A 26,181-nucleotide genomic window follows, 5' to 3' on the forward strand; every position below is an offset into this window, starting at 1 on the left:
AAGACGACCTGGCCACTGATAACTCGAACCTCCTGGCCTACGCAGAAAATCTGGCTGAACAAATCTCCCAGCTGGAGCTGAAGCTGGCAGATGTAGAGGACAGAGCTAGGAGGAACAATATAAGATTTAGAGGCATACCTGAGACGATAAATCCGGGTGGTTTGCAGGAATTTCTCACAGCTTTGTTCACCGCATACTTGGGCCCCCTGGAGGGCAACATGCATGCTATGGAGAGGGCCCACAGGGCTCTTCGGCCACGTTCCGTATCATCAGATAGACCGAGAGACGTGGTCGTCTGCTTCCACCACTTTACCTTCAAAGACCGGCTGATGCAGGCAGCATACAACAGACCTACTTTGCCCGATAATCTCAAAGATATCCAACTCCTACCTGACCTCTCCTCACATACCTTGCAACAACGAAAGCTCTATGCTCCAATTACTACTCAGCTGAGGAAAGCAGGGATCAAATATAGGTGGGGATTCCCCACTAAGCTGATTGTGACCAAGGACAATCAAACCCACACAGTCTCTTCACCCTCTATGGGAGGTACTCTACTAGCTAATTGGGGCCTTCAAGCTGCCCCCAGCAACCAGCAGGACTCTCGCTCCAGATTGAGGGTTACAGCTCCTGAATGGTCTGTCAAAGAACAGAGACCAAAGCGGTCAAAACCGAACCCCCCTGACCACACCCTGAGGCCTCAAGCCTCACCCACTTGAGATTGTCAGCATGCATTTCAATACCACTGTCAGGTTCATATATTGTGATTTGTTTCCATTTTCAATGTTTATTGTAACTAATTTAGAGTTCAAGTTGTTACGTATGGTTAATTAACTATTCTGTGATTTCCTTACAGCTGAGCGGGGCTACTTGCACTAGTCCCTCTGTCTCTTAGACAAGGTTAACTCCCCCCCCAATTTCTGGTGCCCATTCTAGGGCCCCACATAGGTGGACTACTTCCACTTGCTACCCTTTATCCCTCATCCCCCCCTCCAACCTACCTTCGATTCTACCCTTCTCCCCCCCCCCCAAGAATCCTAAATGGCCTCCCTCAGACTCCTCACTCATAATGTCAGAGGCCTCAACACTGTGGGCAAGAGATGCCTCCTATCACGATCCCTCCGTCACCACGGAGCAGACGTGGCCTTCCTTCAGGAGACCCACCTCCGGGCGGACTCCCCCCTCCCCCACATTTCCAAGGACTTCCCAGTCTTTGAGGCGGCTTCCTTCACAAAGAAAGCCAGAGGGGTAGCCGTCTTAATACACAAAAGAGTGGCTTACGAGCCCCTCTTTATATTCAGAGACCCACAGGCTAGATATCTCATCCTTATTTGTAATTTGGATCATGTCACATATACCCTCGTTTCGGTCTATCTCCCAAACTCTCTCCAACCCAGATACCTCAGGAAGGTATTTCTGCATGTGGAGAAGGTCAAACAGGGCAGAGTTATTCTCGCCGGTGACCTGAACATGGTATGGGACGAAAAGATAGATAGGAAAACAGGCTCCTCTAAGAGGCTCCCCTCCAACCATGACCCTACCAGTCGTAGGTTCCGGGAACTTATTTGCCAGTTCACATATTTTGACGTATGGAGGTCCTTACATCCTTTAGATAAAGATTTCACCCACTTCTCTCACCCTCACTCTACACACTCTAGGCTTGATTACTTTTTCTGCCACCCCTCTGACCTGGATCTGGTCCGCTCAGTGAATATCCATCTCACCCCGTGGTCAGACCATGACCTTATCACCTTAGACATTGACTCCAGTCATACTACTAAAACCAGAGCCCCATGGAGACTGCCACACCATCTCCTCTCGGATGTCCCGTTTAGGGAAGAGATCAGGAAGGAGATCTGCTTCACCCTCCAGACCAATGATACCCCAGAAATTAGTGATAATACTATATGGGGGGCATATAAGGCTACTCTACGAGGCCTTTTCATCCGAAAGCAAGCTCACCTCAAGAGGCAAGCAGGCCTTTCCCTCTCCCAAGCACATTGCAGATTGCGAATACTTGAAACCCAACGACGGACCCCGGACTCGGTAACCTACAACTCTGATGTGGAACACCTTAGACGGCACATTTGCAAATTAGAATTTAGTAAAACACAATCCAATCTTCTCCGCCTGAAACACCTCCTATACTCAAAGGGCAATAAAGCAGATTCTTTACTAGCCAATAAAATCAGACAGCGTGCAGGTGCCACTCGTATCCATGAGATCAGGCAGGGTGGCTGTTCAGTCCGACTTCCTTCCCAGATTGGCCAACAGTTTCATAAGTTCTATTCTGAACTCTATAATATCGGCAACACCGTGACGCCCGTGAAAGCCCCCTTGGAAAACATAGATTCTTTCCTTCACTCCCTTGAGCTTCCCACCCTTGATTACTCCCATAAAGAGTGCATTGACTCCCCGATTACTTGCCAGGAGATTAAATCGGTTATTAAAAAACTAAAACCCCTTAAAGCCCCTGGACCTGATGGCTTAACGGCCATTTTCTACAAGACATACCTAACAGAACTCGCCCCTATGCTTACCAGATTTTTCAATAAAGCTATGTCCACAGGGAAATTCGACAAGGAATTCCTTGAGGCTTCTATCATCACCATTCCCAAACCCAACAAAGATCCTACCCTCTGCGCTAATTACCGACCCATTTCACTCATCAACACAGACGTTAAGATCTATGCCAAAATCCTGGCTAATCGGCTAGCAAAACTACTCCCAACACTTATTAACCCAGACCAGGTCGGGTTCATACCGGGAAGAGAAGGCCCAGATAACACCAGGAGGCTCCTTAACATACTCCTAGAGACCAAGAGACTGAATAGGCTGCTTGCGGTGCTCTCTCTGGATGCCGAAAAGGCCTTCGACCGCGTCAGATGGGAATACCTCTGGCGGGTCTTAGAGAACTTCCAGTTCCCTGCACAAATTGTCTTGGCAATTAAAGCTTTATATTCCTCCCCAGTGGCCTCGGTGAGAGGACTGGGATTTGACCCTACTCCCTTCCCTATATCTAATGGCACCCGCCAGGGTTGCCCCCTTTCCCCGATCCTGTTTGCACTGGCCATGGAGCCTCTGGCGGAGGCCATCAGGACAGACACCGAGATTTCGGGAATCACCCTACACGGTACGGTCCACAAAGTAGCTCTATTTGCTGACGATACTACCCTGTTCTTCTCCAGTCCCTCTCGGGAGATCCCGAGACTCCTGTCCATCTTAGAGACATTTAGTTCCCTGTCGTACTATAAATTAAATCAGTCGAAATCTGAATTGTACACCTCTGGGTTTCCCGAGGAGGTCTCCAAAAACGTATGTAAAAAATATAAGTTTAGCCCCAGCCATAAGTACGTATCCCACCTCGGTGTTAAATTATCCAACTCTCTCCCTCAAATACTTGAAGATAATCTCAAACCACTTTTGACCGAGCTAAGGTCCCTGCCCACACGTTGGAACTTCAAATGTGTATCCTGTTTGGGACGCATAGCGGCTCTAAAGATGAGCTATCTTCCTAAACTCCCGTACGCGCTCCGGTGTCTGCCAATAAGAGTTCCCAGAACCCTTTTGGTACAGTTCCAAAGCGCCTGTACCAAATACATCTGGCAGGGTAAACCCCCCAGAGTTGCTCATAACGCCCTGCAATACCCTAAAATACACGGAGGGGTTGCCTCTCCCTCTATTGTTAGGTATGCGGATGCCGCTATGCTCACCCACATCTCTCAATGGGGTGTCAAAGACTCAGACAGCAAATGGAGGTCTATTGAACAAGCCTCCCTGCCACATAACCTTATGTTAAGGGACCTAATATGGACACCACCCCATTGCAGAAGGAATCTGGGTGCCTCTAATCCGATTATACAGGAATGCCTACTCGCCTGGGACCGCCTAAGGCATAACCCCAAGGTAGCCCCCCACCCTTCCCCAATTACCTCCATAACTGGTCTTCTGTCCGGTTTACCGGACTCCCACCCAAACGCTTGGGCTCGGCTGGATATTACGAAGGTGGGTGACCTTTGGTCAACCCCGCCACATACCACCTTTCCCCCCTACACTCATCTCAACGTAACCCCATCTACACCCCTGTATATGAAATTTGAATACTCCAGAGTTACAAGTTTCTTATCTAGGTGGGGCTTCAAACCATCCCTGTCTCGACAGCCTACCATCTGGGAAGCTAGATGGCAACAGGGGCTCAGACTAGGCAAACCATTATCCTTACACTATTCCCTTATGGAAGGCGCGACCCCAGTTGACAAAGCCCAACATATCCTGAAATGGGAACGGAGGTTAGACTTTACGAAACCCTCTTTGGAGTGGCAATGCACGCTCCTTTATACAAAGAAAACCCTTCATTGCATCACCATCCTTGAAACCTACATCAAGGTGCTCACACACTGGTATTATGTCCCAGCTAGGCTTGCGAAGATCTTTCCGGAGGCCTCCCCCATTTGCTGGAGAGACTGCTCGCACATAGGCGATATGATCCACATTTGGTGGAGCTGTCCCAGACTCCAACCTCTCTGGAATAAATGTTTCTCCACATTAACCAGTCTGGGCATCAACCTACCCAGAACACCCGAGACGGCTCTGTTCCACTTGGGTGTATGTAAAATACCCAAACATTATGGTGCACTCTGTATTTACCTTCTATCTGCTGTTAAACTTAATATAGCGAGATCTTGGAAAAGATCCCTTCGCCCAGCCTGGTCGGATATTATATCCACTATGGCATATATGTACACTATGGAGAAGAGTATCTATTATGCCTCGGGTAGGACCGATTTCTTTGAGCTGATTTGGTCCGATTGGAAAAACAGATTTGATACTCTCTGGCTCCCCACCTTCGACACCTAAACGGCAGTACACCCCTAACCACATAAGCTGTAGATCTGACCTCACCCCTGCGCATCTGAATTAGCCCCCTTCTAAAGTCAGCTTAGCGTATCTTCCTACCCTTTTCCCCTTCCCTTTCCCCCCCCCTCCCCACCTATCTTATGTCCTATCAAGACACTGACTCCCTCTTCATAGAAATTTACATTACGTTTGCAATGATTACGTAAATGCTATGATGTATTTGTACTTGATGTACGATTGTCTCGTACAGTTGTTGTATCTATCACTTTTTTCTTTTATTAAAAATCAATAAAAATTACATTTAAAAAAAAAAAAAAAAAACAGGCCATAAAGGTTTGTTTCATGTTAGACGGCAAACATTAAAAAGAACTGGCATTAACTCACATTTGCTTTGATTTCAACAACTGCTGCCACTGCAAAGGCTAAAGCTGCCACCACCATGCCCAGTGCCATCTTTGGACAAGGCCTGAAAAGGAAAATGAGGGTTTTGCATTATGTAAATTATATAATAATAGCTTTTTTACATTCCCTAGTAATTATGTCATGATAACGGTGTACAAAAAAGCTTTCATAATGCGTAATATTTATATATGCACAAGGTAGGTGACCAGATGTCCTCTTTTAACACATTTTTTTTTTCAGAAACAGGTCCCATTGGCCCCAGAACATCTAAAAGTGACACTAAATGTAAAAAAAATATAAACTTTGTGGGTTCAGGGTCCAGCCCTTGGCAGGTGCCATAGTATAATTAAATTGCGCTTGACTTTGCTATTTACCTGTAAAATAACATTTTGCTTCTGACTCCCAACTAGACATGTGGCTGAATCCCAGTGGGACCCTACTGTGTTTCAGTCATTGGCATTATAAATAATTACTCAGATTTAACAGTGGAAAGGATATCAAAACCATTGAATGTGCAACACAGCATAGGTAATAATAATGGTAGAATCCAGCAGCAATTACCAACAACAAAAAATCAAAAGGGGAGTTGAAAATGTTCACTACAAGAAAATGCTAAACTCTAGTCTAGGAGACTATAGACACTGAGTGCTGTTACAATTGAATGCATCAAAAAACGTATTAAAAAACATGTTTAAACATGTATTTTTAAAAAATATATATATTTTTTTTTTGCAAAGAAAATAATAACATATTTTTTAATATACATACGTTATGGACCAGCTAATTCCCCCCCCCCCCCCCCCCCCCCCCAGCTCGAGCACAAACACTACTCAAAGTAAAGGTGCAGGTTGGTGGTCATATTACAAGTTGAAAGTAAGTGGTTGGCGCAAAAGCGAAACCTGATGTGCACAAACTTCAGGATATTGTGCACATTTACTTCTTCTATAGACTTTAATGGAGAGCACTTTCAAACTAATACTTATCGCTCACGTGATAACCTGACACCACTCAAGACCTAAAGCGCAAAACCCGAAGATAGCTATGAATGTTTTTTATATATATATATATATATATAATTGTTTTTTGTAAAATATGTATCTATACCTATATATCTATATGAATATACATACATATATATATATATATATATATATATACACACTGTATAGATATATATGTATATATAAATATATGTTTAAAAATACAAATAACATTTTCTTCTAAGTGAAGAACATTGGAATGTAAAATATTTACATTAAATACATAGTAAAACACATTATTAATTATTAAAAATTACTTTACAAGTTTTAAGGTATTTGAGTGGAAAGGGCTCCAAAATATATATACATGTGTATATATAGTATGTGTAAACACATAAATATACATTTAAATACATATACTGTATGTACAAAAATATATATTCATTATAGCTCTTTCTAGTCAACTTGTCATTTACCATATACGTTTTAACCCTTATACATTTTTTTATCAATATTTATATGAATATTTTTTATCAGAAATTGTATATATGAGTGTAACATTTTATATTAATGTTGACCACACAGAAATGAACAGTGACACTACTCTGGCTTTTCCCCTTAATGTATAATAATAGGTTCTGAATGATGTGAAATTAATCATTGATATTATGGGGAAATGGTGCTCATGCATAAAACATTGATTAAATACAAAAAGTGGGTAGCTAGAGAAAGTTAGGAACCCCCACCAATAGTATGCACAATGAGCACTCTGGGCCCTGGCAGTTATCTCCAAAAAAAAAAGGAAAAATAAAATATAACTTTTATTGGTTTATGATTAAAATCCAAAATTACATACACATTAAAAAAAAATCCAGACATACACTTCTGATGAACCAATTAAATAATCCTAGGGGGGGTGGTATCTTAATATAATAAAGATAATCCTCCCCCTTACTGGAAGTATAAAGATTTGCCACTCTGAGAAAGATTTGCCACTCTTTTTTTGGAGATAACTGCCTATAGTCAGGGCCCAGAGTGCTCATTGTGCATACTATTGGTGGGGGTTCCTGGCTTTCTTAGCCACCCCACTTTTTGTATTTAACTTTATATTAATGTACTTATGCTGTGTTTGGTGCAACTTTTCTTTACCCCTTACACTATGCGCTAGGTCTTCAATCATGCTTACATGATGAGCGCAAATTATGTTTACGCTCAAGCGCACCGATTTACTTTTAACTTGTAATAGCACAACTTGTAATCTAGCCCTATATCTTTAGTATTAGGCTGTTTCTGCATTTTTGTTTACTTAGTGTTTTTCTTAGAATTACAAAATGAAACACCCAAATGCAATAGAAAATATAATAGAAAACAAAACAAAATAATTAAAATCCACATAACTTTTTCAGACAAATATGATAGAAATAACAATCCTGAAAAAATCTTTGGAACGACTGCAAAGAGTCATAATAAGTAACTGATAGCATAGATAGTGCAAAGGTTTGCAATTGACATAAAACACCTTCACCTAGATTATGAGTTTTGCGCTAAACAGGGTGCGAAACTAACACCAAAAAAGTTGCTTTATTTCACTCTCCATAGCACTGCCACTACGAGTTACTGAAAAGCCTCCTTGTGCGTGCAATATGGTGGCGTTAAGCTCCATACCGCACAAAAGCCAAGGGCTGCTTTGACGTCCTTGTGCACATTTTCCACCATAGACATCAATAGGGGGAGAGTGTTAGAAAAAAACCTAACACCTGAAGTGCGGAATGAAAAATCTCTGTAACGCAAGCCCATTGATGTCTAGGGGGAAAAAAAAGTTACATTTAAACCCTAAACACCCTAACATAAACCACAAGTCTAAACACCTAAATAAAGTTATTAACCCCTATTCTGCAGCTCCCCGACATCGCCGACACTATAATAAAGTTAACCCCTATTCCGCTGCTCCCCGACATTGCCGCCACTAAATAAACCTATTAACCCCTAAACCTCCGCCCCCCCACATTGACGCTACTAAATAAACCTATTAACCCCTAAACTTTCGCCCCCCCACATCGCTGCTACTAAATAAACCTATTATCCAATAATAGGTGAGAGCTACTGAAATCCTATTGGCTGTTCAAATCAGCCAATAGGATTTCAGTAGCTCTCATCATATTGGCTGTTTTGAACAGCCAATATGATTTCAGAAGCTCTCATCCTATTGGCTGATTTGAATTTGAAGACTCAAATCAGCCAATTGGAATGCAAGGTACGCCATTTTGAAACAGCTACTTTGCATTCAACTTCAGTGTACGACGGTGACCGTATAAAAAGAGGACGCTCCGAGCAGAATGTCTTCCGGGATGGCTCTGCTCCGCACCGCCGGGATGAAGATAGAAGACGCCCCCAGGATGGATGAAGACTTCTTGCCGCCTGGATGAAGATGGATGTCCGGACTTCAGGAACCGTGAGTAGTATATAGGGTTATTCAGTTTTTTGGGTGGGTTTTTTGTTTAAATTAGGGCTTTGGGCTTTTGTAAAAGAGCTGAATGCCCTTTTAAGGGCAATGCCCATACAAATGCCCCTTTAGGAGCAATGGGTAGCTTATTTTTTTTTTTTATAGTTAGGGCTATTGGTAGTTTATTGTAGACTAGGGGGTGTTTTTATTTTTGGGGGGCTTTTTTATTTTTATAGGGCTATTAGATTAGGTGTAATTGTTTTTAGTTATGATAATTTCGTTTATTATTTTTTGTAAGCTTAGTGTTTTTTATTTTTCGTAATTTAGTGTTTATTATTTTTGTAATTTTAGATTTTATAATTTTTTTTCGTAGTGTTAGGTTTTTTTGAATTTGTAATTTAGGTTTTTTAATTGTTTTTTTTTTTTTTATTAGAATAGTAATGTTAGGTTATTTTATAGTTTAATGTTAGGTTTATTTTTATTTCACAGGTAAGTTTTTTTTAATTTTAAGATAGTTTTATTGTAATTTTAATTTTAAGTTGGGGGGGTGTTAGATTTAGGGGTTAATAGTTGAATTTAGTCTTTTGTGATGTGGGGTGGCTGGCGGTTTAGGGTTTAATAGGTTTATTAAGTAGCGGCAATGTGGGGGGCTAGAGGTTTAGGGGTTAATAGTTTTATTTAGTAGCAGCGATGTCTGGGGCCGCAGGTTTAAAAGTTAATAGGTTTATTTAGTGGTGGCGATGTGGGAGCCCAGAGGTTTAGGGGTTAATAACTTTATTATAGTGTCAGCGATGTCGGGAAGCGGCGGATTAGGGGTTAATAGCTTTATTATAGTGTCGGCGATGTTGGGGAGCGGTGGATTAGGGGTTAATAGCTTTAGTATAGTGTCAGCAATGTTGGGGAGCTGTAGATTAGGGGTTAATTGCTTTATTACAGTGTCGGTGATGTCAGGGAGCAGCATATTAGGGGTTAATAGCTTTATTATAGTGTTTGCGATGCAGGAGAGTGGCGGTTTAGGGGTTAATAGGTAGTTTATGGGTGTTATTGTACTTTGTAACACTTTAGTTATGAGTTTTGTGAAACATTTTTGTTTTGCAAAATCCATGACGACTGTTCTCAGATGGCGGTATGGATCGTGTCGGTATAGGCTGTAACGCAAGCATTTTAGCCGGACCTGTAATACCGACGCTATGAAAATCCCACACAACAACGTCATTTTTCTGAGTGCAAAATGGACGTTGCGTTACAGGCTAAAATGCTTGCGGTATATCAATACCGACACGACTCGTAATATGCGTTCCTGGCCTTTACGCTGGAATTGCCATTTTTTTCAGCGTTCAAAGCCTTACCGCAACACTTGTAATCTAGCCACTTTTTAATAATGACTCCAGGCGCTAGAAATTAAAAGTTGGAATCATTAACACAAACACAAAAATAAAGAGATAAACAAATACTCCTCTGACATCAACAAGAACAACATAAGAACAACTTTCACTAAAAGATACACTAAATAGTGCACATGTTCATCCAAGTAGTATTAAGAAATTACTTTTTGTTTTTATCTTGTAAGGAATTTGTTAAAGTAACACTAAAAGGTTCCTAAATTGGGTAGATTTTTTTTCTGTATTTCTGTTGGCTGCAAATGGATCAGGTGTATCTAATGAGTACAATTGAGAAACAAGGAATTGTTAGGTAAGTTAGTCTAGCACTGCCCATTTCTTTATATTGAACTATTCTATTTTTAATCTTACAAACATTTAAATATAAGACATGGAGAAAGGTATGTGAGCTCCTAATTATCAAATGAATTGTTGAAGAGCTGAGGGGTAATATACTCTGTATAATGTCTTCCTGTATAGACATGAACTGTTCTTTAGATAACTGATATTTTCTCACTACAGCCTGAAAAGTCTGACCAGTAAAGAAAACCTACAAATAACCAACTGAACAGATGCTGTATGCTGGTGGAAAAGAAGGAGGTAGAACTTTATTATTGATAAATTACTTTACAGTCATTTCATTTATCAGGATTTAATATATAGAATTAAAGGGACATGAAACTCAACATTTTAAAAAAGTTTCCAATTTACTTTTATTATCAGATTTGCTTAAAGGGACAGTCTACACCAGAATTTTTGTTGTTTTAAAAGATAGATAATCCCTTTATTACCCATTCCCTAGATTTGCATAACCAACACAGTTATATTAATACACTTTTTACCTCTGTGATTACCTTGTATCTAAGCATCTGCAAACTGCCCCTTTATTTCAGTTCTTTTGACAGACTTGCATTTTAGTCAATCAGTGCTGGCTCCTAGGAACTCCACGTGCATGAGCACAGTGCTATCTATTTGACACACATTAACTAACACCCTAGTGGTGAAAAACTGTCAAAATGCCCTGAGATAAGAGGTGGCCTTCAAGGGCTTAGAAATTAGCATATGAACCTCCTAGGTTTAGCTTTCAACTAAGAATACCAAGAGAACAAAGCAAAATGGGTGTTAAAAGTAAATTGGACAATTGTTTAAAATTACATGCTCTATCTGAATCATGAAAGTTAATTTTGGGCTAGACTGTCCCTTTAATTCTCTTGTTATTCTGTGTTGAAGAGATATCTAGATAGGTAGTGTGCACATGTCTGGAGAATAATATGAAGGAAATAGTGCTGCCATCTAGCGCTTTTGTTAATGTATAACATTATTGCAAAACAGCTGCCATATAATACTGCAGATACGTGCACACTCCTGAAACTTGCCATGCTGCTTTTCAAAAAAGGATAACAAGAAAATGAAAAACATGTGACAATAGAAGTAAATTGGAAAGTTGTTTAACCCCTTAACGACCGAGGACGTGCAGGGTAGGTCCTCAAAAAAAAGGCAGTTAACGCCTGAGGACGTACCCTGCACGTCCTCGGTGTGGAAAGCAGCTGGAAGCGATCCTGCTCGCTTCCAGCTGCTTTCCGGTTATTGCAGTGATGCCTCGATATGGAGGCATCCTGCAATAACCTTAAATGGCCATCCGGTGCAGAGAGAGCCACTCTGTGGCCCTCTCTGCACCGGACATCGGTGGCCGGTAACGTTGGTGGGTGGGAGCTGACTTGGGAGGCGGGTGGGCGGCCATCGATGGGCCGGGTAATGTAGAGGGGGGCGGGATCGGGGGCGGGGGCGATGGGGGCGCGCACAGGCGCGCGCGTGCACGCCGGGCGGCGGGCGGGCGCATGCACGGGGCGGGAGCGGGTGGGAACCGCTACACTACAGAAAAGACTGTGCTAAAATTTTCAGTGTAAAGCTTTTTATTTAAAAAAAAAAAACAGTCAAAGGTATCTAGGAGGGGGTGGGGGTTTGTTCTTTGGTGGGTAGGGGAGCTACACTACAGAAAATGGGGAAAAAATAAAAAAGCAACTGTTTTTTTATAAACTGGGTACTGGCAGACAGCTGCCAGTACCCAAGATGGCGGCCATTAAGGCAGAGGGGGAGGGTTAGACAGCTGTTTGGTGGGGGATCAGCCAGGTTGGGGGCTAAGGGGGGCTCCTACACAGCAGCATATGTAAATATGCTTTAAAAAAAAAAAAAAGCCTAAATATATATTTTATTTTAGTACTGGCAGAGTTGCTGCCAGTACTTAAGATGGCGGGGACAATTGTGGGGTGGGGGAGGGAAGGGAGCTGTTTGGGAGGGATCAGGGGGTCTGATGTGTCAGGTGGGAGGCTGATCTCTACACTAAAGCTAAAATTAACCCTGCAAGCTCCCTACAAACTTTGAAAATGTGGTAGGGGATAGTGGGAGTTAGTCAGTAGTAGATATTGTACCTATTATCTAAATCAGAGTGGGTATATAATATACCAGTACTTGGTAGTCACTTATAGTAGTTATGGTACACATCTAATGTGGATTCTTAGAGAGCAGAACTAAACAACTAGGAATACTAATTGTACAAAGAGATACACTTAGAATTATTTAGAAAAGAATACCACAAAAAAAGATATTTACTTAACTCCGGATGATCACATAAATGTAGAATTACTCTATTTGTTTAAAATGTTCCATTGCATTCATACTTTAATATTTTATTATAACAACTAGGAACAAACATTCACACAGAAGTAGCCTGAAAGGGTTAAAAACACTTAAACCCAGTTAACTAGGATGGATATTATAAGTAGTGCTATATGTATTTAGCCTGATGCCCACAGTTTTGTAATAAAAAATAATAAGCTAAGCCCTTACAATCCGAGGGCTATTTTACTTTTAAATAGTTATATTTTTATGGTAAATAGTAGGCACCAGGATTCAGCAATATATAGGTAGATAAAGATTTTGTTATTAACTCGGTAAGCAAATTAAAAGCGACAGACAGGAGAGAACTAGCTTCTCCTGCTGGACCCCTGACGCGCGTTTCACAGAACGCTTCCTCAGAGGGGGTGCGGGCCGCTGCTACTCAGCGTTATTTATGTGGGTAGTTGTCCCACCTCTTGCCCCTGATTCGTTGTCCCTCTCGATTTTGAATAAATCTGATTGGGTGCTCGTTCTGTCTGTTGTGAGAATAGACAGTGGCATCCGGTATTACGTTGCGTGAGGAGGGAGTGTGAATAGGGGGACGTGTGTGCTTTTACTATTTGACCAATCACTATTCAGTAAGCAGGGGTGTGTATGTTGGATAGTAGCGATTGGATGATCACTGCAGATTGTAAACAAAGCATTGAGTGTTAAGAGTTACTTAGTATCATAACTTAAAAATGCTTAGTGGAAAATTAATGTATCGTACCGCAATGGCATAATTGGGATCTTAATCTTGGAGATGACTGTGTGAAATATATAATTTGTAAGCGAACGTATTGAGGAATATGACTTGTTTTTAAATGGTAATGTGACGGATAACTATATAAAATGACAGCAAGTGAAAGGATGCTAGAATTTCATAGTATATAGACATGTCAGTATTTCTGTTTGCCAGTATTACACTGAATCAAATGTAATACATTGTTTTGCATACTATTAGAAAGATTTCAGAATATAGTTGAGAATAGTAATTATTCATTGTAAGATAATTTAATATAATATTCCCTGTGTATGTTACACTATTGGGAATCTTTAGAGGTGACTATGAACCCGTTCAGTAAATGCATTGACAGCATATAATTGTGTGCTGAGTTTCACACTGTATTGTATTGCCTTTATTTATATCTACCAATGTATATGTGATTTTAGACTGATGTGCTGTCAGTAAGGTGGAACGTGTCCTGCGGATTTACCTTTAGTTTAGACACTTTTATTTCAGTCTCCATATACATGAAAAACGTTCAGGCCAGTCAATAAAAATTGATAGAATTTTATCTTGGCTCTAGATTTTTATTGAGAATCCCAGGTATGGGTTATCGTTGAGAAATAGCATTTGTGCTGTGTGACACATGGTGATTGGATTGAACACGGGAAATATGATGTGTGGGGGATGGAAATGAATATACACATAAAAGTGATGGGGGGAAGAATATAGTATATGCTCAATTATAGTATATTCCTAATGTGAATTATATAAATATAATGACAATCTATACTGTGGGATAAAGAGGTACACGGTGACCTCAGAGAACTGAGGATATCAATCTTTTTAGTAAATGGAAATAATAAGTAAAAAATGAAGATAATATATTAAGCTAATAATAGCCAATAGTGGGAGTGGGAAGTGATGCATATATTGGGTAAAAAAAGGGGAGTGTGATAAGGAGCATAATTAATAAGTAGTGTGTGGGTGAAAACATAAATGGTGAATCTTATTCTTATTAAACTATGAATTGGGGCCAATATTGTATCCCCTATTGAACAAGTGATGTGAAAGAAAAATTATAATAATGTTCAGTATAAAAAGTGGCAAATTATAAGTGCCATATAAAAGAAAAAGACTGGAACTCATGCTAATAATTTTTCTATGTACTGTTTGGATTAGTATATTATGTTGCTAGATATTTGAATACATTGAGAGTGCTTAATTATTTCTTTGGGACTAAGTCCCTAATCTTACATTATTTAAATAATATCCTCTGCATTATACATATGTAATGGTTGTTATACCAATCAGGATGTTTAGCAATTGACATCCTATATGGGTTGTTCCAAAGATAACCTAAATGTGTATTTTCTCCCAAAATTAGGTGAATATATAATACTGGAATCACTGTTGTAGATAGTGATTGTACTATGTATTATTAGATTTAGAAGTTAGATATATACAAAGAAGTTGTTAAAGTCATTCATGCCAAAGGGTTTAACCGCATTTAGAAGATATATCCATTTACACTCCATTTTTAATAGAGCCTTTTCAATGTTGCCACCTCTTATGCCCAGAGATGCTTTTTGAATTACAGTGTATTTTAGATCTCTGGGTGATCCATTGTGGTGTGATAAGAAATGCTTGGCCACAGAGGTGATTTTTTTGCCTTTATCTATATCTCTTTGGGCATATTTAATGTTATAAACATGTTCCAAGATACGTGTTTTTATCTCCCTTGTCGTCATGCCAACGTATGCCATTTGGCAGGAGCAATAGAGTACATATATTACTCCTATGGTGGTACATGAGAAATGTGCTTGGAGGTTATATACTTGTCCTGTTTTTTTAGTTATTGTTTTGGTTTTCAGAACATATTTGCAGGCTGAACAGGTACCACATGGGTACATACCTGGGTTTGTCTCTTTTTTCTTGGCAGTTCTTACAAAATGACTGGATACCAGTTTGTCTCTCAGATTGTTTGGTCTTTTGTATCCTAATGAGACTCTGTTGCCTATTAATGGCTTGAGAGTTTCATCGTTTTGGAGTATGTTCCAATGGTCATTAATAATTTTGATAACATGCGGCATCTGGGGATTGTATGTTGTAATGAGTCTGGGACATGACTCTTGAAGTGATTTGCTTTTTGGAATTAGTAAGTCGTCTCTACTTTTCCTAAGTGCTTTATACTTGGCTCTTTTTATGGATTTCTTACTGTATCCACGTGCTATTAATCTTTGTGCTAGAGCTACACTTTCATGTATGTAAATCTCGTTGGTAGTGCAATTCCGACGGAGTCTCAGAAATTCCCCGTATGGTATTGCTTTCAGGGTACTTGGAGAGTGAGCACTGGAATGATGTAGAAGAGTATTAGTTGATGTTTCTTTTCTAAACATCGTGGTATTGATGAATCCTTCATTATTTTTGAATATTTTTAAATCCAAAAAGCATATCTCCTGTTGGTTAGCCTCAAAAGTTAGTTTGATGTTGAGATCATTCTCATTAATTCTCTTCATAAAGGTTTCAAGTTGTTCATATGACCCTTCCCAGATAAAAAGAACATCATCTATGTATCTTAACCACATTGGAATGTGTTCAGTATATTTTTCGAGGTCATTTGAAAATACATAGAATAGTTCCCAGTAGCCAAGAAATAAATTTGCGTATGTCGGCGCACAAGCTGTACCCATAGCGGTACCTTGGGTTTGCAAGTAATACCTGTCATTAAATGTGAAAAAGTTGTGAGTCAGGACAAATTTCAAGAGTTGAATTATAAAGTCATTATGTAGATTATTATCATTATTATTTGAAGCCAAATAATATTTAATGGCTTTAATTCCATCTTCATGTTTTATGTTTGTGTACAGGGACTCGACGTCCGCTGTAACTAGCCACATATCCTCAGATAATTTGATGTTTTGTAGTAACTGCAATACCTCCATTGTGTCACGTACATATGAAGGTATGCTCGTGAGATATTCTCTTAGTCGCAAGTCTACAAATTTACTTGCATTTTCTGTTAAGTTGTCATTTCCTGACACAATAGGTCTTCCGGGAGGTATTGAGGGATTTTTGTGTACTTTCGGTAGAAAGTATAAAGTGGCAATTTTGGGGTTGTCCTTTATCAGATACTTTTTCTCTGAATTAGATATTATATTGGATTTCCAAGCACTTAATATCATTCTGTTATATTGGGTAAGATATGAGCTCTGAGGGTTGAATATCAACTGTTTATAACAAGCAGAGTTAGATAATTGTTTTTTAGCCTCATCCATATACATTTGTTGTGGCCAAAGGACCACATTCCCACCTTTATCCGATGGCTTGATTAAAATGTCATGCCATGATTCTATCTCTTTCAATGCATTAATTTCATTAATGTTAAGGTTTTGTTTGGTCCTGTATATGGGCAATTGTTCGATTTCTTTGCAAACCATCTTACAGAAAATCTGTATCTCTGGAGATATAGAGATAGATGGAACATAAGTGGATTTAGGTTTAACATTTGATTTCCAAACAGAAGATGCAGGCTTATCTGCTTGAATATCTGTGTCTATTGCGGTTTGCATATCTATACTGTCTGCAGATAACTCTTGCAATATATCTACAGTTAGTAAATCTTCTGCATTCAAACTGTTTGGATTAAAGGCATATAGTTTTTTAAGTAGTATTTTTCTGGAGAACAAATGAATGTCTTTTATTACCTCAAATTTGTTTAGTGAATTTACAGGGCAGAAAGACAGTCCTCTAGATAGTACAGATTTATGTGTGGTACTAAGTATATAGTCAGAAAGGTTAACAATCCTCATTTGTTCATCCTTATCTTGCTGAAGGGACTCAATTCCCTTCTTCTTGTTGACTGTCTCACTGGGCCTGAAAATTTCCGTTTGTTGCCCCTGTTCTGGGTGTTGGTCTGATTGGCTGAGGTAACCGGTGGAGTTATATTGTGAGGGGTTTTGGACAAAAAAGATGATGAGGAAGAGGAAGATGTGGAAGATTGTACTGAGCTGTAGCTCTTAGGTCTGGCACTATTTGTATCTGTGTTGTTTGTACTGTCATTGTCAGTATTTGTGTCTGTGTCATTATCTGAAATATCAGATTCACTCTCTGCACTGCTCTCTGACTGTTGGACAAGATATCTGTTACCCCTGTATCTAGAGGTGACATTACTGCGCCAACGATAAACTCTTTGATTTTGGAAATCTTCAATATCTCTCTGTAACTTTTGTTTTTTAGTTGCTATTATTTCTTGCTCCAATTTGTCCAATTCTTTTTGGTATTTATCATACTGATTTTTGTAATCTCCCTACAAACTTCCTAATTAACCCCTTCACTGCTAGCTATAATACACGTGTGATGTGCAGCGGCATTTAGCGGCCTTCTAAGTACCAAAAAGCAACGCCAAAGCCATATATGTCTGCTATTTCTGAACAAAGGGGATCCCAGAGAAGCATTTACAACAATTTGTGCCATAATTGCACAAGCTGTTTGTAAATGATTTCAGTGAGAAACCTAAAATTGTGAAAAATTTAACTTTTTTTTTAATTTGATCGCAATTGGCGGTGAAATGGTGGCATGAAATATACCAAAATGGGCCTAGATCATTACTTGGGGTTGTCTACTACACTACACTAAAGCTAAAATTACCCCAAAAAGCTCCCTACATGCTCCCTAATTAACCCCTTTACTGCTGGGCATAATACACGTGTGGTGCACAGTGGCATTTAGCATCCTTCTAATTACCAAAAAGCAACACCAAAGCCATATATGTCTGCTATTTCTGAACAAAGGGGATCCCAAAGAAAAATTTACAATCATTTATGCCATAATTGCACAAGCTGTTTGTAAATAATTTCAGTGAGAAACCAAAAGTTTGTGAAAAAATTTGTGAAAAAGTGAACGATTTTTTGTATTTGATCGCATTTGGCGGTGAAATGGTGGCATGAAATATACCAAAATTGGCCTAGATCAATACTTTGGGATGTTTACTAAAAAAAAATATATACATGTCAATAGATATTCAGGGATTCCTGAAAGATATTAGTGTTCTAATGTAACTAGTGCTAATCTTGAAAAAAAAATGGTTTGGAAATAGCAAAGTGCTACTTGTATTTATGGCCCTATAACTTACAAAAAAAGCAAAGAACATGTAAACATTGGGTATTTCTAAACTCAGGACAAAATTTAGAAACTATTTAGCATGGGTGTTTTTTGGTGGTTGCAGATGTATAACAGATTTTGGGGGTCAAAGTTAGAAAAAGTGTGTTTTTTTCCATTTTTTTCTCATATTTTATAATTTTTTTAAAGTAAATTATAAGATATGATGAAAATAATGGTATCTTTGGAAAGTCCATTTAATGGCGAGAAAAACGGTATATAATATATGTGGGTACAGTAAATGAGTAAGAGGAAAATTACAGCTAAACACAAACACCGCAAAAATGTAAAAATAGCCTTGGTCCCAAATGGACAGAAAATGGAAAAGTGCTGTGGTCATTAAAGGGTTAAAATTGTCTGTTCTATCTGAATCATGAAAGAAAATGTTTGGGGTTTTATGTCCCTTTTAAGTAATGATTTAGATTCAATAGAATTTAGAAATTGACTAAGTTTAGTTTAGTTTAATTCATTCTTTATTTAAAACCAGTTGTACAAGTTTGACTTATTCACCAACCCTTTGGAAACCTAGTATTACTAGCTATATAATACTGGTAAGATATTACGATAAACAAAAACACCTTTAGTGACTTAATTCTGTCACATAACCATTTGTATATTAAGGTTTAATATCAGACTTTCAGTATCATGAGTAAAACTTGTATATAGTATGAAAGTCAAAGGAAAGTATTCATCTGGCATTAAAGGGACAGCCTACACCAATTTTCATATAACTGCATGTAATAGGCACTACTATAAATAAGAATATGCACAGATACTTAACTAAAAATCCAGTATAAAACCTTTTAAAAACTAGCGCCTAGATTTAGAGTTTTGCGGCCAAAGAGGTGCGTTAGCTACGCATGCTTTTTTCTGGCCGCACCTTTTAAATACCGCTGGTATTTAGAGTTCACAGAATGGCTGGGTTTTCAGTGCGTTAGGCTCCAAAAAGGGAGCGTAGAGCATAATTTAACGCCACTGCAACTCTCGATACCAGCGGTGCTTACGGACGCGGCCAGCTTCAAAAACGTGCTCGTGCACGGTTCCCCCATAGAAAACAATGGGGCTGTTAGAGCTGAAAAAAAAACCTAACACCTGCAAAAAAGCAGCGTTCAGCTCCTAACGCAGCCCCATTGTTTCCTATGGGGAAACACTTCCTACGTCTGCACCTAACACTCTAACATCTACCCCGAATCTAAACACCCCTAACCTTACACTTATTAACCCCTAATCTGCCGCCCCCGCTATCACTGACCCCTGCATATTATTTTTAACCCCTAATCTGCCGCTCCGTACACCCCCGCCACCTACGTTATCCCTATGTACCCCTAATCTGCTGCCCTAACATCGCCGACCCCTATATTATATTTATTAACCCCTAATCTGCCGCCCCCAACGTCGCCTCCACCTAACTACACTTATTAACCCCTAATCTGCCGACCGGACCTGAGCGCTACTATAATAAATGTATTAACCCCTAATCCGCCTCACTCCCGCCTCAATAACCCTATAATAAATAGTATTAACCCCTAATCTGCCCTCCCTAACATTGCCGACACCTAACTTCAAGTATTAACCCCTAATCTGCCGACAGGAGCTCACCGCTACTCTAATAAATTTATTAACCCCTAAAGCTAAGTCTAACTTTAACCCTAACACCCCCCTAAGTTAAATATAATTTTTATCTAACAAAATAAATTAACTCTTATTAAATAACTTATTCCTATTTAAAGCTAAATAATTACCTATAAAATAAACCCTAATATAGCTACAATATAAATTATAATTATATTGTAGCTATTTTAGGATTAATATTTATTTTACAGGCAACTTTGTAGTTATATTAACCAGGAACAATAGCTATTAAATAGTTAATAACTATTTAATAGTTACCTAGTTAAAATAATTACAAAATTACATGTAAAATAAATCCTAACCTAAGTTACAATTAAACCTAACACTACACTATCAATAAATTAATTAAATAAAATACCTACAATTATCTACAATTAAACCTAACACTACACTATCAATAAATAAATTAAATAAAATACCTACAATTATCTACAATTAAACCTAACACTACACTATCAATAAATAAATTAAATACAATTCCTACAAATAAATACAATTAAATAAACTAACTAAAGTACAAAAAATAAAAAAGAACTAAGTTACAAAAAATAAAAAAATATTTACAAACATTAGAAAAAATTACAACAATTTTAAACTAATTACACCTACTCTAAGCCCCCTAATAAAATAACAAAGACCCCCAAAATAAAAAAATGCCCTACCCTATTCTAAATTACAAAAGTTCAAAGCTCTTTTACCTTACCAGCCCTTAAAAGGGCCCTTTGCGGGGCATGCCCCAAAGAATTCAGCTCTTTTGCCTGTAAAAAAAAAACATACAATACCCCCCCCCCAACATTACAACCCACCACCCACATACCCCTAATCTAACCCAAACCCCCCTTAAATAAACCTAACACTAAGCCCCTGAAGATCTCCCTACCTTGTCTTCACCTCACCGGGTTCACCGATCGGTCCAGAAGAGGGTCCGAAGTCTTGATCCAAGCGGCGGCTGAAGAACTCCATCATCGGGCTGAAGTCGGAAGTCCATCATCGGGATGAAGTCTTCTATCAAGCCGCATCTTCAATCTTCTTTCTTCCGGAGCGGAGCGGAGCGGAGCCATCTTCTTCCCAGCCGACGTGGATCCAACCTCTTCAAGCGACGCCTACTAGCTGAATGACGGTTCCTTTAAATGACGTCAGCCAATCGGAATTAAGGTAGGAAATTTCTGATTGACTGATGGAATCAGCCAATCAAAATCAAGTTCAATCCTATTGGCTGATCCAATGAGCCAATCAGATTGAGCTCGCATTCTATTGGCTGTTCCGATCAGCCAATAGAATGCGAGCTCAATCTGATTGGCTGAATTTTCCTACCTTAATTCCGATCAGCCAATCGGAATTCGAGGGACGCCATCTTGGATGACGTCATTTAAAGGAACCGTCATTCGGCTAGTAGGCGTCGCTTGAAGAGGTTGGATCCACGTCGGCTGGGAAGAAGATGGCTCCGCTCCGCTCCGGAAGAATAAAGATTGAAGATGCGGCTTGATAGAAGACTTCATCCCGATGATGGACTTCCGACTTCAGCCCTATGATGGAGTTCTTCAGCCGCCGCTTGGATCAAGACTTCGGACCGTTTTCTGGACCGATCGGTGAACCCGGTGAGGTGAAGACAAGGTAGAGAGATCTTCAGGGACTTAGTGTTAGGTTTATTTAAGGGGGGTCTGGGTTAGATTAGGGGTATGTGGGTGGTGGATTGTAATGTTGGGGGGGTATTGTATTTTAGAATAGGGTAGGGCATTTTTTTATTTTGGGGGTCTTTGTTATTTTATTAGGGGGCTTAGAGTAGGTGTAATTAGTTTAAAATTGTTGTAATTTTTTTCTAATGTTTGTAAATATTTTTTAATTTTTTGTAACTTAGTTCTTTTTTATTTTTTGTACTTTAGTTAGTTTATTTAATTGTATTTATTTGTAGGAATTGTATTTAATTTATTTATTGATAGTGTAGTGTTAGGTTTAATTGTAGATAATTGTAGGTATTTTATTTAATTTATTTATTGATAGTGTAGTGTTAGGTTTAATTGTAGATAATTGTATGTGTTTTATTTAATTAATTTATTGATAGTGTAGTGTTAGGTTTAATTGTAACTTAGGTTAGGATTTATTTTACATGTAATTTTGTAATTATTTTAACTAGGTAACTATTAAATAGTTATTAACTATTTAATAGCTATTGTACCTGGTTAATATAATTACAAAGTTGCCTGTAAAATAAATATTAATCCTAAAATAGCTACAATATAATTATAATTGATATTGTAGCTATATTAGGGTTTATTTTATAGGTAAGTATTTAGCTTTAAATAGGAATAAGTTATTTAATAAGAGTTAATTTATTTCGTTAGATAAAAATTATATTTAACTTAGGGGGGTGTTAGGGTTAGGGTTAGAATTAGCTTTAGGGGTTAATACATTTATTAGAATAGCGGTGAGCTCCAGTCGGCAGATTAGGGGTTAATGTTTGAAGTTAGGTGTCGGCGATGTTAGGGAGGGCAGATTAGGGGTTAATACTATTTATTATAGGGTTATTGAGGCGGGAGTGAGGCAGATTAGGGGTTAATAACTTTATTATAATAGCGGCGCGGTCCGGTCGGCAGATTAGGGGTTAATAAGTGTAGGCAGGTGGAGGCGACGTTGAGGGGGGCAGATTAGGGGTTAATAAATATAATATAGGGGTCGGCGGTGTTAGGGGCAGCAGATTAGGGGTTCATAGGGATAACGTAGGTGGCAGCGGTGTGCGGTCGGCAGATTAGGGGTTAAACATTTTGAATAGAGTGGCGGCGATGTGGGGGGACCTCGGTTTAGGGGTACATAGGTAGTTTATGGGTGTTAGTGTACTTTAGAGCACAGTAGTTAAGAGCTTTATAAACCGGTGTTAGCCCAGAAAGCTCTTAACTACTGACTTTTTTCTGCGGCTGGAGTTTTGTCGTTAGATTTCTAACGCTCACTTCAGCCACGACTCTAAATACCGGCGTTAGAAAGATCCCATTGAAAAGATAGGATACGCAATTGACGTAAGGGAATCTGCGGTATGGAAAAGTCGCGGCTGGAAAGTGAGCGTTAGACCCTTTCCTGACTGACTCTAAATACCAGAGGGTGGTAAAAACCAGCGTTAGGACCCTCTAACGCTGGTTTTCACGGCTACCGCCCAACTCTAAATCTAGGCGTTACTTAGAAGCTCCCAGTTTAGCACTGTTGATGAGGTTAGGCTGGGACACCCACTGAAAGGGGCTGGGAAAACAATATAAGCAGACACTACCCCTCCCCCTCTTCCCTGCATATGAAAAGACAGATATCATAAAAAAGGAGCCAGCAGGAGTCTGTAAACGCATAAATACATCTGATACTGTGGGGCTTGGTTAGGAGTCTGGAAATCAGCACAATGTTATTAAAAAATAAGCAAAACTATATATTGTTACAAAAACACTCCCAGATAGGCTATATAAATGGATCATCTACAAAAAGATAGTGTACAATGTCCCTTTAATTTACACTGCCATAGAGCAAAATTGTGTGCTATTTTTTTTTATAAACATTTCGCAAGATAAAATTTATGTTTCTAAATGTTCTTACCGATGAGTCTTCTTAGAATATCTTGCCTGAGCACAAAGTTTTGAATATCAGGCCCTGTCTTGCCAGTATAATTAAAAACTCTTAAAATACCTAGTCTACGAGGTTTATCAATAATATAATATTAAGTGTCTGTTCCACTTGTCTTCTTTCTGTTAAAACTTTAGAAGCAACAATCTCACCGACCTTAAATGGACAATGTAACCTACATTTTGCTCCCCTTTAATTTATTCCCAATGCTCCATTTTACCTGCTAGAGTGTATTAAATTGTTTACAAATAGCTCCTTTATCTTTTGAAAAACATGATTTTGCCTGTGGTATCCCTATCTTATTGAAAGTTTCTGTACATAAGTATTGGCTATAGAAAAGCTGTGTAAACATAGCCAGCAGAAAAAATTACACTCCCAGTGGGGAGTAATAAAATGTTAATTTTCAATTGTTCTCTCTACGTTTTGGGCTTTGGTATACAGGCAAAGATAATATAAAGAAGCAAGTGGTGTAAAATAATGAGATCTGATTTCCCTGCAAACTTATACAATTTTAATGGGTTGTAATTTCAAAGCACTAAACCAGCTATTTAATATACAAAATAAACATAAACAAGCAACTTCTCTTACATTTTATACTTTACAGCTGCTATAACAAGTCATAGGAAACATATTAAGGGACAACTATTTTCCTGTACATTGTCCCTTTAAAGGCAGATTGGGGAGTAATATTTTTAAGTGGTTTCTACTCCACAAATTATCCAAATACATCAACTTCTCAACAATGTTTTAGTTCTTTGCACTATTTAAGAGGCCATCTATAGCATCTGAGGGGCCCTAGGATCCTGATGATATTCTAAAGACATCCTTGCAATGTTGAGAAAGCGGGCAAAATATTCCAAAGGGCTGACAGTACTGTTTAAAGGCAGCATTGCAGAGAGGCGTTTTACCATACATTTCAGTGGGTGGAGACGCTTCTCTGATAATGGCGATATATTTAAAGCAGAGTCGACACCTACATCAAAAATGTAATGTAAATGATTCCTTTACGCAGTACTGTAGGACAATACAATTTACATGAGTCAACAGAAACATAATCCCTTTACGTACAATACAATACTGAATTAAACATATTAAGAGCTAGGGAATTGTGGGTATATGATATATGATATATGTGTATACATTGTTTAATGTATATATATTGTATAGTATAATGTTGATTGTACTAATATTCTATTGTGTCCTTAGCCATGTATTTTTACCTAAAGAGTCATGAAACCAACATTTTTTATTTCATGATTTAGAAAGAGTATGTCATTGTAAACAACTTTCCAATTTAATTCTATTATCTAATTTTCTTCATTCTCTTGATATTCTTTGCTCAAAAGCATATCTAAATATGCTCAGTAGCTGCTGATTGTAGCTGCACCTAGATGCCTCATCTTATTGGCTCACCCATGTGCATTGCTATTTTTCAACAAAGGATACCTAAAGAATGAAGCAAATTTGATAATAGAAGTAAATTGGAGTGTTATTTAAAACTGTATTCTCTATTTGAATCATAAAAAATTTTTTTGTTTCCTGTCCGTTTTGTTTCTGCCCACTCCGCCTTATATACTACTATATATGGCTTATTTTAAATGGACACACTAAAGGCTACATCTTAGTTCTCTTTATTACAGTGTCTCCTCCTCTGTTGGGTTCTCTTTCTGTTTACTTATAATACGTCAGATTATGAGTGGCACACTATTGTTTGCGTTCAGCGATATACAGTTTATTGTGCTTGTTTACGCGTGTCGGAAGTAGCTCACGTATTACAAGTTGAAAGTAAACACGATCGCTTGAACGCTATTGAAGTTAACGCACGTGACCTCAGACTTGCTCTGGTTAACTTTTATGCTCAAATAAAAAGTTGCACATATAACACATAAATACATATACATATTTAATAAAGGTTTTAACTATGTATTTACTGTAACTGTTATACATTCCAAAGTTCTGCACATAGCAGATGTTCTATGTATTTATAAATAGATATTCCTATATATATATCTGTATATATCTATACCTATATAAAATCATCTATATGGATGGGTATAGATATATAGTGTACCACAATACCATGAAATATATGTAGAAATATGTATTTAAGAATAAATAGAACATATTCTTCTATGTGAAATATTTATATTTTCATGTTGGATTAGTGCACTTGAGAATATGCATTCGGTTAATGCGAGAGTACGGTGTTAGTTTCCACTTTTTTTGCTCCATTGACTTCTATGGGGAAATACGTTAACACGTGCACAATATTGGAAATTGAGCTTTTTGCGCACATCCAGGTTAGTGTGCGTGTAAAACCTTTTTACTTTCAACTTGTAATATGTGTGC

The 26,181-nt window shown here is 38.5% G+C and overlaps 1 protein-coding gene across 1 annotated transcript in view; it reads right to left on the reverse strand.

The window, feature by feature from the left end:
- Nucleotides 1-26,181, reverse strand: part of SLC15A2 (solute carrier family 15 member 2) — a 116,408-nt gene that overhangs the window by 38,059 nt on the left and 52,168 nt on the right. Inside the window, exon 15 of the mRNA XM_053689795.1 lies at nt 5,242-5,323. Within this exon, the coding sequence (XP_053545770.1) occupies nt 5,242-5,323 (82 nt within the window). The remainder of the gene's footprint in view (nt 1-5,241; nt 5,324-26,181) is intronic.

Source organism: Bombina bombina, chromosome 1 (assembly GCF_027579735.1).
Source record: "Bombina bombina isolate aBomBom1 chromosome 1, aBomBom1.pri, whole genome shotgun sequence".
In the NCBI taxonomy this organism is placed as follows: domain Eukaryota; kingdom Metazoa; phylum Chordata; class Amphibia; order Anura; family Bombinatoridae; genus Bombina; species Bombina bombina.